A 15,184-nucleotide genomic window follows, 5' to 3' on the forward strand; every position below is an offset into this window, starting at 1 on the left:
TAAATTGTAATTAAAGGAAAACTTTCTCTGTGGAACAAAATTTTTGTCACTTTTAATGCGTAGATAAACGTATCGAGGGGTTCTAGACCCGTCGGTATAAACCGATGTACTTACATCAAAACTTGATGGTGGTTTTACAAAAACTTCATATTTTAGGGTTATCTTAGTAGTCGATCGGGAAACTTTTATTTTTAACTATGACGTCATACTGAAGCTATGTCATTTTAGTGCGTAGATATGTGTACCGTGATGTACCTATCCAAAACTTGAAAGTGGGGGATCGGTAGTGTATCTTTATAATCGCTAGAGAGAATTTATCTTCAACTACTATACCGTCAAGGTGAAGGTATGACGTCTTTATCTTCCCATCATTATCGAGGCCCAGAATTGAGATTTTGAGATCAACCTTCTATAAAACGCAGAAACTCTCGTGCAACCGAGATCTGAGTTGCTATATGGAGTGGAGGGTTAGACTTTCAGAGTCTCAACGATGAACAAAATTGAGGCCTTCGAACTTTGGCTGTGCAGAAGAATGCTTCGAATCTTGTGGACTGATCGTGTCTCCATTGAAGCGGTTTTAAGCATTGTGAAGAAGGAGAAGAAGTTACTGACCACTATCAAAAGAAGAAAAGCCTCATACTCTGGTCACATATTCCGCAATGAGTATGCCCTTCTCCAACTTATTGTGGAAGGAAAGATAGAGGGCAGGCGGAATATGGGACGGAAAAAGCATCATGACTCAGAAATCTTATACAGTGGTTCAGTGTGCCGGATGCAGCAGTGCTGATTAGACTGACCCAGGATCATGATGAATTCAGAATGATGCTCGCCAACCTGCGGTAGGAGCGAAAAATGAAGAAGTAGAAGAAAATTAGGACGAAATGATTGGCAGATTCTCGTAGTATTGCGATTCGATTCTACTTATGTTTGTTGATATTTCTGTCAAAAGAAATATATGATTTGTCAGAGACTTTTAACCTCGTCTGTACTTACTTTACATACATTACTAATACGGTATAATTTTAATTATATCAAAAGTGAAATTCCCAATTAAAGTTACATAATTTTTAGATTAAGTTTTGATTTTTATAATACTGATTAGAATCAGGCTAAATACAAGTTTTATTTTTGACAGGTAAAGGTCATTATGTTCTGGGTGATAATGATCATGAATAAAATTGCATTAAATTCGTTTTCTGGTTTATTGCGTAATTTTGTTGGCTACCTTACACATTTTGTTCTGTTTTTCGTTCTGCCCCATTTATATCTTTTCAAAATCTCCGACATTTAAAAAAAAATTACCTGGTGTTAAATTAAGTTGCTTCCGTTATTTTTCGAAATTTAAAAATGACCATCAATAGAACGTAGTTATGCAGAAAGCAGCCAGCCATAGAAAAGTGAAACTGAGATAACAGCGCTTTTGTGAAAAGGCTGAATAATCGAATCTACACAACAGTTGGAATGTTTTTGACTTAAACAAATGATAAATAATGAGCACACTAGTTTTTTTTAAAAGACAAACAAGAATTTAATTGTGTATTTGACCAGTGTCAATGATTTGAATGTACCGTAAGATTTTTTTAGTTCTGAGGGTGTTTTCTGCAAATTGAGAAATGCCGTTTTCGTGATCGACACCATTTTCAGAATGTGATTTATACAGTTTTTTTTTGTATGAAAGCAGTCTAGCTGTTTTTAGCAGAACATAGACTTGACCTTATTGAACCCGATAACATTTTAGTGGTGTTGTTACCACCTTTGTGTAGGCACCTAGTTGGTGGCCTAATTTTGTGATGTACAAAGTTATGTGGGTGCACAGAATGAGAGCAAGTAAAACAGGGTACTTACGTTTTACACAAAGATTTATTCACGAAACTAAACTACTGAAGCTAACACATTGAAAGAAGGATTCTAATAACTATATTAGGCAAAATAAAATGAAGTTGGTAAATCTAAATTGGCGGTAATTTTGTGCCTCGAAGACGCGTGCGGTGAGGTCGGAATCCGGTAGTTTTCTCTCAGCCGGTTTGGCCCGTTCGTACGCTCTACGTCGGCGTTCGGCAATGTTCGGCTCGTGCCGTCGTTGTCGACCCGCCACACAGCCCCCTTCCAAGTTTTGAAATCTGTTTTTCAAAACTGACGCTGTATCACCCTCCTGCCGCTACGCGTTGTGTATGCCGGTTGTTCTGTTGGTGTTTCCGTTTCTGCTGGACTGGCTCGTTCTTCCGCTGTCTGGAACGCCGGCTTGCACCTGTCCAGCGAAACCTTTTTATGTTCGCCATCCACGTCCAGTGTTACCGTCTTTTCCGCCCTGGTGATGACCTTGTAGGGCCCCTTGTAGTTCGGCATCAGGGGTTTGTACACTCTGTCGTCCCTCAGAAACAAGTGTGTGGCTCTCTTTAGTTCCGGGTGGATGAAAACGTTACCTTTATTGTGGTGCTCGACTGGCCTTGGTTTGACGTTTTGCATGAAATTTACCAGTTGCCTAGTGTAGGAGTCCGGGTCAATGTAGTCGTTCGTCTGCTCCAGGATGTCTGCTGGTAACTTTAGTTTGCACCCATACAGCATCTCTGCTACTGAGTGCTCTGCATTCGTGCGCAGTGTGGCCCTCAGTCCGAGTAGTATGGTGCTGATCGATTTTGTCCACGGAACAGGGTGGTGAACTTTAATGGCCGTCTTCAGCGTTCTATGAAATCGCTCGATCATGCCATTACTTTGTGGATGGTAAGGCGTCGTGTTGGAGTGTGCTATGCCTGATCTGGAACAAAACAAGTTAAAGTCCGTAGACATGAATTGCCTACCCTGATCAGTTATAATTTTCTCCGGTACGCCGTATCTCGCAATCCAGTTGTCCCAGATGGCTCTGATGATTGTGTGGGTCTGGATATCTGCGATAGGGATTACTTCCGCCCATCGAGTGTATCGGTCGATACATGTGAGGCAGTACCTCAGTCCCTCTGATGGTGGAAAAGGTCCGATGAGGTCGACATGGACCACGCAGAATTTCTGTCTCGGCATGTCGATCTTGATGATCGGTGTCCTCGTGTGTTTGTTGACTTTGCTCTTCTGACAGGGTATGCAGGCCTTCGTCCAAGCTGCGCAGTCTGCTTTCATATTTTTCCAGACGCCTCTTTGACTGATGGTCTTGGTCGTGGCGTCGGCTCCTGCATGGTTGAGGTTATGCACTTGGTTGAAGAAAGATCTCTGTAGCGTTTTTGGGATGTACGGTCGCATGTTGCCTTTGTTGAGATCGAAGACGATTTCTTGTCCCTGCATGTTGGTTTTGATCAGGTTCAGAGCAGTGTTCTTGTCGTCCAAGAGTGCGAGTAGTTCGTTGTCCTGCCTTTGTTCTTTATGGATCTTTTCGAACGATATGTTTGCCTCTTGTTCGATCATGTCGATTCTTGATAAGGTATCGGCGACGACGTTGTCTTCTCCTTTTATGTATTTGATGTCCGTGCTGAACTGTGAGATGTAGTCTAGATATCTGAGTTGTCTGGGGCTTTCTTTGTCGTGACTTTTCCTTCTAAACACGAATTGTAGTGGTTTATGGTCCGTGTATATACAGAATTCTCTGCCCTCCAGATAATGTTGAAAGTACCTTACAGTCTCAAAAATGGCTAGTAGTTCCCTGTCGTACGTACTATATGAACACTGAGCCTTGTTCAACTTTTTTGAGAAGAAACTTATCGGTTTGTAGTTGATGCCGTCTGTGGTTTGTTGTAGCACGCCTCCGATTGCGTAATCTGAGGCGTCTGTCCACACTGACATCTTGCTGCTTTCCTCTGGGTAGCTAAGCTTAGTGGCGTTGATCAGCGAGTTCTTGACCTCTTCGAAATCGTGTGTAGTGACTTCGTTCCACTCTACTTTTCTGTTGTCATTCTTTTTTGCTCCCTTGAGGTAATCGTGTAGTCGTATCAATTTGTGTGCTGCTCGTGGTATGAATCTTCGGTAGAAGTTTCCCATGGCCAAGAATCTTCTCAACTGCTTAATGGTTTCTGGCTTGTTGAGGTTCGTGATGGCTTCCACTTTTGTTGGCGAGGGTCCGATGCCTTCAGCCGAAATTTCATAACCAAGAAATAACAGTGTTTTCTTGGCAAACTCGCATTTAGATGGGTTTACCACCATTCCATGATCTTGAAGTCGCTGGAACAAAGCTTTTAAGTGTTCCACATGTGTTTCTTCGTCTGGTGAAGCGATCAATATATCGTCGATATATGCGTGTACTCCTTCTAGACCTCTTGTGACTTCGTTGATGTGCCGTTGGAATGTTTGTGCAGCGCATGATAGTCCGAATGGCATTCTTACAAATTCAAATAACCCGAATGGTGTGGTTATAGCTGTCTTTTTAATGTCAGTTTCATTAATTGGAATTTGGTGATATGCTCGTTGTAAGTCAATTTTGGAAAAAATTTTACAGTTAAATAAGTCATTGCATATATCGTGGATATGTGGCAAGGAATAACGATCAGGTACCGTCTGTGCGTTTAAGCTACGGTAATCGCCACAAGGGCGATAAGTACCATCGCTCTTCTTCACCATATGCAATGGAGAGGCCCACTCACTCTTGGAGGGTCTACAAATACCTTGAGCCACCATGTGATCGAACTCTTGCTTCGCCTGCCTCAGTAGTTCTGGGGACAGCCGACGAGTCTTACACATAACGGGTTTGCCACGGGTATCTATATGGTGGATTGTGTTGTGTTTATCCAGCCCTGCGTATGGTTTATTGATATCTACTAGTTGTGGATACTTCAATATGAGTGAGTGGTAAATGTTGGTTTTGTCTGTTAATGATATGGAACATGTTATGTTGTTGTTTGTGGAGATGTCAAATGCTCTGACTATCTTGCCGTTTGTATTGTCTACTAACCGTTTGTTCCTAACATCTACTAATAGGTGGAAGTTGTGGAGAAAATCTGCTCCTATAATAGGGCGTGTCGTATCCGCTATTATAAACTTCCATGTAAACATTTGTTTACATCCCAGATTCAGTGTTACCGTGGTAACTCCGAAATTCTGGATCGTAGTCCCGTTCGCTGCATAGAGAATTAGCTTAGACTTTTCTCCATGGCGTTTGTGTAAAGATCTAGGAATTAATGATATTTCCGATCCGGAGTCAACGAGGTATGACACACCGGTATCACGATCTTTAACAAAGAGACGTGTTGTGTTGGTTGAATCAGCCGCCTCCGCTATGATTCGACCATCTAGTTTTTTGAAGCTAGATGCGGTTTAAATTCACATGGTGTGACGCATTTCTTAGCTTGATCGCCAAATTTTGTGTGGAAGTAACAAAGAATAGTTTTCTTGTTATTTCCGTTGGCCCTATAGCTTGTTTTGTTGAAATTGTTGTTGTATTTGTTGTTATTGAAATTGTTACTGCTGTTACTTGTTGTGTGTTTGAATCTATTGTTATTGTTGTTGTGACTATGCTGTTTGTTGATTGTGTGAAATAAACTCTCTACCTTATGGGTTAGAGCTTGTACGGACTGTTCTAAACTACAAATGTTATTTTTATTGTTGGTACCTACTACCGCTACATTATCCTGTGTGTACACCTGTATTAGGCGATCTGCTATCGTCGCTTGCCTATCCCAGTCATCTTCGCTTATGGCTAAATGCGCTTGGATCGTCTTGGGCAGTTGTTGTATCCACAAGTATTGCAACGTCGTTTCGTCTATTTGTAAACCTATTGCTAGCGTCCGCATCTCTCTAAGTAGGCTGGATGGGTTTCGATCCCCAAGCTGTAAGGAAGAAAACAGTTTTTCTCTCCTTCTGTCCTGTGGACAGCCCATGCGTTGGATTATAGCTTCCTTCAGCCTCGTATATTTTGCTCGGTTCGGTTCCATGAGTAAAATATCTGAAACTTGTTCTATGTGCGTTTGTTCAAGTTTTGACACTAAGTGACTATAACGTGCGTCTTCTGAAACTATGTTTGCCAACTCGAATTGTGCTTCTATCTGTTTAAACCAAAGTTCGATGTTGTTCACCCATAGCTGTGGTAGTTTAACGCTAATCCTATCCGTGTGGAACATGTTGTTTGCTGTGTTGATATTTGTCAAGTCAGTGTTGTCCTTGTTAGCCATTGTTTACAGTTTAAAAATATTCGTTTTTAAAAAAAAATTCAGAAAAATGTATGTAATAATGATTACAGTATAAGTTAAAATATTGAAATAAAAGTATTCAATAATGAGTGTAGTTGTATTAAAAAGTTAAGTTTAAATTATTAGATTTAAATTTAAATTTAAATTTAAATTTCAAACAAAAATATTTATTTTTTAAATGTCAGAGTCACTATTTGTTATGTATGTACTGTGCAAGTTATAGAAAAGAAAATTAAAAACAGAAAATTTAAATAATTATTTTACCATACGGCGGAACACATTTTCCAACTATTAGGTATTTGTATTCTCCAAGCCTGAGTGGTCCCCTCAATATTAATATTCCTTTTGATTGTCCGTTGTACAATATATCAAGTTTAAAAATGTTTATGGTAAAACTTCAAATCTGTAACACATAATAACATGCATAGCCTAGGTTAAAAATATAAACATATATAGTACAGTCACACAATATAATGTATATAGAAAAAAAGTATGGATACTAATGTCCACGTACTAAGTTAAACATTCGTCGGCTTAGCCGCCCGAATATCTGTTTGTTTGATAGTTTCAAGTTGTTTACAAAAATAAAATTTTACAAATTGCAAGTATTGTGAACGACTGCGCCAGCTGAAAAATATTTCCGATAGATTTCGCTGGTAAAAAAAAACTTACTCCCGCAGTGCGTTCACAAGGAGAAAACTTTCGGATGCCTACGTCACGCTTGTCTCGCCATATAATATTTGTCAAAAATAATTATGTACCGGATTTTTGAAAAAAAAAAAAAAAAATTTTTTAAGAACTATAAATAACAATTATTTTCCGGTACCCTGTAAGTACCTCTACTCAATCTGGCACCCTATGTAAATGTTCGTGTGAATTGTTTGTGTGTTCGACTCAAGAAAAATAAAAAAAATAAAATTTATATGTGTTGTAGGAATGTATTACTCGGCGTGCGATTTTTGGTGAGCGAGTCGCTCGAACGTATTATATTATGTTTGTTTATAATAATTTTAGTTAAATTATGAATCACCTGTTTGAATTAATCCCGGCCGAGTAATATTGTTAAGAAATTAATCACAGTTTAATCAATTCACTAGTTACATTAATTACATTTACATTAGTTACATTTACATTGAAGATTGTTACCGACAGAAAAATTCACTCGATTCGCTCGGTCTTTGAAAAATCTAATTCTATTATATATTATAATTATTATAATATAATTCTATTATACTAAATTAATTAACCTTACAATAAGTTAACCTTGAAATAGATTAACCTTGATTAATTACAAATAAATTAAAAGTGCAATCAAATTAAAAATGAAATTTTAAATTTTTCATGTACCGACCGAAAAAAAGTAATTGTTGTACAATTTTGTCAAGCGAAGATATTTCTGTCTGAAATTTTGCGCAATTTTTATGGAATTTGAATGGGGTCACCGTGATTGATTGTTTAATGTTGTGTTTTCGTGTTCAAACGTCGGGGTATACCACTTTAGTGGTGTTGTTACCACCTTTGTGTAGGCACCTAGTTGGTGGCCTAATTTTGTGATGTACAAAGTTATGTGGGTGCACAGAATGAGAGCAAGTAAAACAGGGTACTTACGTTTTACACAAAGATTTATTCACGAAACTAAACTACTGAAGCTAACACATTGAAAGAAGGATTCTAATAACTATATTAGGCAAAATAAAATGAAGTTGGTAAATCTAAATTGGCGGTAATTTTGTGCCTCGAAGACGCGTGCGGTGAGGTCGGAATCCGGTAGTTTTCTCTCAGCCGGTTTGGCCCGTTCGTACGCTCTACGTCGGCGTTCGGCAATGTTCGGCTCGTGCCGTCGTTGTCGACCCGCCACAACATCAATATCTATTTTTTTCGAAATTGTGGACTGGCTGCTTTCTGCATAATTACGTTCTATAGTAAAACAAAATTGAAAAGGTTATACGTCATTCTAAATCAATTTTCTGCTCTATAAGATGATGTGTTTGCTTTTAAACTATATTTGTTATTTTATTTAAATACAAGCCTTCAAAATGGAATGTCAAGTAAATGAAAGTGAGCATTTTCGACACCTACTTTTTTTCGCGTCCAATAAAAAAATATTCAACATAATCGAGTTAAAAATATTTGTTTAAAACGCATGATACTTATGCCCGTATGCAAAGACAAAACTTAAGGTGAGGAAAGTACATTCTAATCTCAAATGCGGAGAATAACCCGAAGGTGAAGACAATAGAATGTACTTTCCTCACCTTAAGTTTTGTCTCTGCATACGGGTAATACTCAAACGCGGAGAATAACCCGAAGGTGAAGACAATAGAATGTACTTTCCTCACCTTAAGTTTTGTCTCTGCATACGGGTATTAGTATATTTTTTAATTTTGTTCATTAACGCCCAAAAGGCATTTTTTAAAATAAAAATAAAATACATGCTAACATACTAAAGAATTCACTCAGAATATACAGAAAAATATGTGAAATTAGTTAAAAAGGATATAATAAAAAGTTAAATAATAACAAAGGCATGCAAGAAAAAACAGTAAGCATATAAACAAAAAATGCAAAGATGTAAGCTTATGAAATAAATTCTATAAATCGAACAAATTAAATAAAGTGTTACGGTAAGCTCTTGTTACAAATTTAAGTTAAATCAATAATCAAGCAGACATATGTTATCGCGAAAAAAGAAGAAATAAAAATATGTATATATGAAATGCGTATTTGCCAATAATTCAATGCAATTTGATATAATAGTAAAAAATAAAAAACAAGTATAAGGTAATAAAAATAAACATGTATTTTTTAATTCATGGAATTGAATTGTATATAATAGTTTGACGAGCAGCTACAAATAAACTTGATATTATATAAGATAATAAAGAATTGGACAGAATGTCTGCAGCCGTTCCATAAGTGTTACCTAACCTATGCAGTCTCGGTATCAATGAATTGTTTTGTTGGTTGGAAGAAGTACTGGAGCAATGAAACAATAAAGTACTCCTAGTGTTGACAGCAGGTACTCTAAAATTAATCAATTCAAGTATTTTTGGTACGTCAAAAAGAGAGTTTACAATTTTATACAGTACAATGAGATCATTAATAGTTCTTCTTTCAGAAAGTGTTGTTAGGTTGAGCAGTGTTAATAAATAGTCATAATTCACATTTTGTATTGTAATGTTTAATTTGTAGTTTATATATCGTAGAAATTTGTGTTTTACGTTTTCTATATTATAAACATGAACATTATATCAGGGTGACCATATTAATGAATTAAAATCTAAATAAGTTCTTACAAGAGAACAGTATAATAGTTTTAATGATCGGATGGACTTGAAATTTTTTGTGTTTCTCAAAATAAAGCCCAACATTTTTAATGCCTTGCTTGAAATTTCATTGACATGATATACAAAAGACAATTTTTTATCAAAAAATACCCCGATATCCTTTATCACTAATACTGTAGAAAGATTAACACCATCAATACTTTAACAAAAAATAAGCGGTTTTTTTACTCGATGAAAATAAATGATCTGACATTTTTTAGTGTTTAAGTACATTTTATTTTCTTTACACCACATATATCTAGAGAATATATTTAAAAAAATTACGAGTTAAAAACATGATGTTACTGCATGGGTAGATATAGATTAGTTTACAACCTTCCAGTTGTCGTAGCAAAAAAAGAGTTTGATACACTTATGGCTTATTAAATACTAATTGCGAATCAATAAATATCTCAAAAACAACAAAATGTGAGTTACGGCAATTTAATCTCTGCACGGCAGTATAAACAAACTACTCAGTCGATTTCTAAGCTGTCACTGTTGTATTTATTTACGGACCTTGTCCATTTATACAATTAATATTATAATAAAGGAATAGTTGAAAACATTAAAAAATAAGAAAAGAGCATTGACAAACATAAGGGAAGGGAAGACAAGATATGGATTATTTATTTAGTGCTCGTTTAAATCGTTGTAAACTTGAACCAAAAAAGTCCAGATCTTGTCTTGAGTTAACAATGCGACAAATACGGGTCATTGGAGAATTAAGGTCATAGTTTGTTCTAACTGATCGATGAACCGTACTTCATTGTTTCTTAAACTACGAGACGGAATGTGGAATTTTACCTGTCCCAGTAATGATGGCACATCTATTATACCATTTAGTATGCCAAACATATATATGGAGTCAATATTAGTTCTCAACAACAACAACAACGACAAACCATCACGCCGTTTCCCCGTAGGGGTAGGTAGAGAGGATAGAACGCCATAACACTCTATCTTGGCATACAGACCTCGCTTCCTCTACATTCATACATCTTCTTATGCACGCACGCCGATTATTCCTACTTTTGACATGTCCATCTTCAAGTATTTGATGGACTTGATCGTGCCATGATATTAGTTCTCCATAACACATTAATGTCAAATTTTCCCAAAACACTAAAGCCACAACTAAATCGTATTCGTTTGTAAAAACTTTAAAGGCAGCCTATGTACGAGCTATCACATTATTTGGAATTGACTCATAGGTGACATCTATTGGTTTTTTGGTAAAGTTTTACAGCAATACTATTTCTTTACGCGGTCTATTTCTCCGAATTACATTGTCTACAGGTAAAGTACGCTTAATATCATTTGATATATGATTATAATTTTTTTCTTGTTTCAGGTACGCCCAGCCACCCACGGGTATGTTCCGGTTTAAGGCCCCGCGTCCTATGGAGCCCTGGAAGGGGACCCGAGACGCCCTAGAAGAGGGTAACGTGTGCCCCCACAAGTTTATCTTGTTTGACAACTACAAAGGAGAAGAAGACTGCCTCTTTCTTAACGTCTATACCCCGGAGTTGCCTAACAAAGAACTCGAGTAAGAAATCTATCTATTTTATTTGGGAAATAATAAATAATTTCACATAAAATGTATGCATTATAAAAATAATAGAAACATAATTTGTAAAAAGAATACCTGCATTTATCTTTTACAATTATAGTTAAATAAGGCGATTGTGTGGTAAAACTATGTACGATAGATGCACACATGTTGAGATCCATACATTTTGTAATGCTGAGATAAGCATTATCGACAAAATCAAGAAAGGAGCCCTGCGCTGGTTTGGACATGTAGAGCGAATGGACAGCGAAAGAACGGCTAAAAATATTTACATTGAGAAATGTTGACGTATGCAAAAATAGAGGAAGACCGAGAAAGACAAGGCATGACGAAATCAAACAAATGCTTGAAGATGGACATGTCAAAAGTCGGAAAATTGGCGCGAGTGCATGAGAAGATGTATGAATGTAGAGGAAGCGAGATCTGTATGCAAAGATGATTTGATGTGGCGTTCTATCCTTTCTGTCTACCGGGAAACGGCGAGATGGTTGGTTTGTTTGTTTTTTGTAGTTAAATTTATTTATTTATTTATTTAACTTTTTGTACATAATGTTATTTGTACATTGGCGGGCTTATTGCCAAATGGCAATTTCTTCCAACCAACCTATAAAATAAAAGTTTTATTTTTATAATTCAAGTTACAGAACATATTCAATAGAAAAAAAAAAAAGATTAAAAAGTGAAAAATATATAAAAATAGAAATAAACGTATTTGTTTATAAATTACCTTAAATCAAAAATATTACTCAATGGGAAAAAGGAAAAAAAAAATAATGAACATTATTGAAAAATTTATCATGCGAATAAAGAAAAAAGAAAATAATAAAGAAATAAACAAAAAAAAAAAGTAACATTTTAGTTTTAGTTTTTAAAGCAAATTCGATAAAAATATTAATAATATATATTTTTGTATATATTAATATATATATTTTTGGTTTTTGCAAATGCGTAACATATGTTTTTTATTCTTTATATACGTAAATACCCCAAGTAAAACCTTCGACGACGCATTTATTTACTGAAAATACTCGTAAATTACAAATTATATGAGGTTTTTAATATTTAGAGCAATAAACTGTTTGGTCAAACATTTCAATAAAATAATGTTAGTTCATATGAGTATATAATCACTTACAGGCTTTCCTATGTCTACCGGTTTCGAGACATAAGCGGCTCTTCACCGGGACAACAATTACATTAACATGCAAATTTAGAGCACAGATACCGGTTTCGAAAATATTGAAAAACCGGAATATCGAACCAAAAACGCGATATTGAAAACACCGATATTGACGTATCCATTATTAAGATTTTGATATTAGATGAGATTTTTTTATTTTGTATGGTTTCAAAGATCAGCATTTGTTGCTGCATACCGAGTTTCCGATATTTGAAATTGTAATTTCAAAAATGCACCGGTACTAGAAAAATGGTCCGATCGTCTACGCGCTGTGCAAATCCCACACACATCATAGTAGTGTATATAATATAAAACCAACGTGCTGATAGGATGGGGCGATGTTCAAAAAAACGTTATTCCTGCTTCGGTACAGGCTTACCGCTTATCTAATGAGACATTGTGTTAATTTTTTTTAACATACATAATTTTCTTGTTAGGTCTAAACCCTTACTTCCTGTGATGGTTTGGCTCCATGGCGGTGGATTCTCCATGGGTTCAGGCAACTCTTTCTTCTACGGTCCTGACTACCTCATCGCTGAAGGGGTTGTGCTGGTGACCCTCAACTATCGTCTGGGAAGTTTGGGCTTCCTCAACTTGGGAGATAAAGACGTTCCAGGGAACGCTGGATTGAAGGTAAGATAAATAACAATTAACATTAATCATTAATCACTCTTTTACACACTAATAAAAGCATGATGCATCTTTAACACGACAGCATGGACATGACATGGGGCATCTTTGACATGGCGACATGGACTCGTGAAACTTAGACATGGTGCGTCTTTGACATAGCGACATGGATAGAATCCGGATATAGAAAACTTAGACATAGTGAGTCTTTGACATTGTTACATGGATAATATCCGTATATAGAAAAAATAAAAATCTCGTTTTTGATATCGCGACATTGACATAACGATATAGATGTAGATAACTTATACATGGGGTGCTATTATGAAACATCTCGAGAGAAAAAAGAAAAATAGTCATTTACATTCGACTGAACTTTCATGTATTGCATATGGCCACACTGAAGATTAAACATCAAATTAAACGTTGGGTTGTGGTCTCGTGGCTAGTGTCTCGGACTCACAGACCAAAGGTCCGTGGTTCGAATCCCACTCTACCCCAACTTCCATTTTTAATAGTGAGCTATTTACAACTCGTTGAGAATGGCCCTCAAAATTAAATATTTGGGTAAATCATAAGAACGCAAATATTTCTTTTTATAAAAAAAAAAAAAATAAAATAAATGTAGTACTATGCAATTTCAATATAAATATAAATAAAAAAAACGGATTTTTTTTTACGGTTTAGTTAATTCAACCTAATTAAATCTATTTTGTCGGCCCCGTGGTGTAATGGTCAGCGCGTTAGCCTGCCATGCAAGAGGTCTCAGGTTCGATTCCCAACATGGTTGATATGAAATATTTATTTTAAAGGGCGTTTTCATACTTTAATATTTCATAGTCCTTGGACTGGTACCTGAAGCTTAAGACTGATCATCTTACCTTCCTGTAACAAAAATGATCAAGATATGCTTCGGTTGGTGTACCACTGCAGTACCCTTTGAACCATTAGGTGCAGAAAGGAAATGATGATGATGATGAATGAAATGTTTTGAGTAATGATTAAGGTTGCAACAATTTTCTTAATGAAAATCGTCGTGTTTGGTTTGACGTGTTCGTATTTATTTAACGTTTAATCATTAGTCTGGCCATATATGAAGCAAAGTGTAGTCGCATGCAAAAAAAAATAGAAATCCACAAATTTACTACTTTCTACCCTCGCGAGAAGATTCATAACAGCACCTCAGGGGCGCTATTATTGATCTTATCGGGGGGGTAGTAAAAAAATAAATTCGGGGATTTTTATTTTTTGCATGCGACGTCACTTTTCTTCATATAATGGCCACACTGGTGATTGAACGTGTATAAATCTGTTTAAAAAACGGAAAAAACTTATTGGTCAATTCAACCTGATGAATAATGTGGGTAATGCTAAGGTCCCAATAATGTTCTAAAAGAAAATCATTATGTTTGATTTCACGTTTTCATATTTATTTGGCGTTTAATCATCAGTGCGGATATATATGAAGCCAAGTGTAAACGCATGCAAAAAAAAATTCCCAAATTAATTCATCTCTAGGGGGTAGAGAAGATTCATAATCCACCTCTGGTGTGTCTTTGACCTTACGACATAGACATGGGGTACCTTCGGCGTAGTGCGTCTTTAACATGGCAATATGAACACGGGACATCGTTGGTTTGGTGCATCTTTGACATAGACAATAGACATGGAACAACTTTGACATGACGTCTACACGTTGTGACACGTACGTGTGATATTTTTGGGGCTAAGGTTTTGTAGTTTTGCAGTCCGCAACGTCAAAGAATAACCTTTAAAAAACACATGACATGTACGTTGAAAAATTACACCTATCAAGCCAAACACTCGGGAACCGAATTCGAGACATTTTGCCTGATTTTTTATATATATTTTTAAAAAGGAATGACCCGCTAAGCGATCTAGAGGTTTATCAGCAGGTAGGAAAGAGAGAATGTGGAAGGAGGTTACGAAAAGTATACCACAACACCCAGACCAATTGAGAACAAAATCTTTTGTGGATTTCTTTCTTGCAACTGGCGGGAATCGAACGCGCGACGCCAGTTTCCGTTAAAAATGTAATTTAGAACTCGCGTTTTCTGTTGTTCGCATGTGACTTAAAACTATTTTTAAAGGTGACAACTTGTGATGATTTTCGTGTTCTCCAAGCGGATACATCTAATATATCTAAATGGGAAATACGAAACAAACTTAGGTTTAATGTTTCCAAGTGTTCGGTCACGTCCTTCCCTAGAGCCAAAAAAACTATTTTTTCGCTACAGAATGAATGACCAGAATCTGCTACGAACATTGAATGTTAAGGATCTAAGCGTTAGATTTGTAAGCACCCTGACATTTCATGAACACATAGAGACAATCGGTGGTGATGCATAAA

The 15,184-nt window shown here is 36.3% G+C and overlaps 1 protein-coding gene across 1 annotated transcript in view; it reads left to right on the forward strand.

Annotated features, from left to right (window-relative positions):
• Positions 1–15,184, forward strand: part of LOC148282834 (carboxylic ester hydrolase) — an 80,484-nt gene that overhangs the window by 28,670 nt on the left and 36,630 nt on the right. The window contains exons 3-4 of the mRNA XM_088224471.1: positions 10,785–10,979; positions 12,621–12,816. Coding sequence (XP_088080597.1) covers positions 10,785–10,979; positions 12,621–12,816 — 391 coding nt within the window. The remainder of the gene's footprint in view (positions 1–10,784; positions 10,980–12,620; positions 12,817–15,184) is intronic.

This window comes from Micrasema longulum, unplaced genomic scaffold, assembly GCF_059751315.1.
Source record: "Micrasema longulum isolate JH-2025_06_02 unplaced genomic scaffold, ASM5975131v1 h1tg000286l, whole genome shotgun sequence".
Classification (NCBI taxonomy): Eukaryota; Metazoa; Arthropoda; class Insecta; order Trichoptera; family Brachycentridae; genus Micrasema; species Micrasema longulum.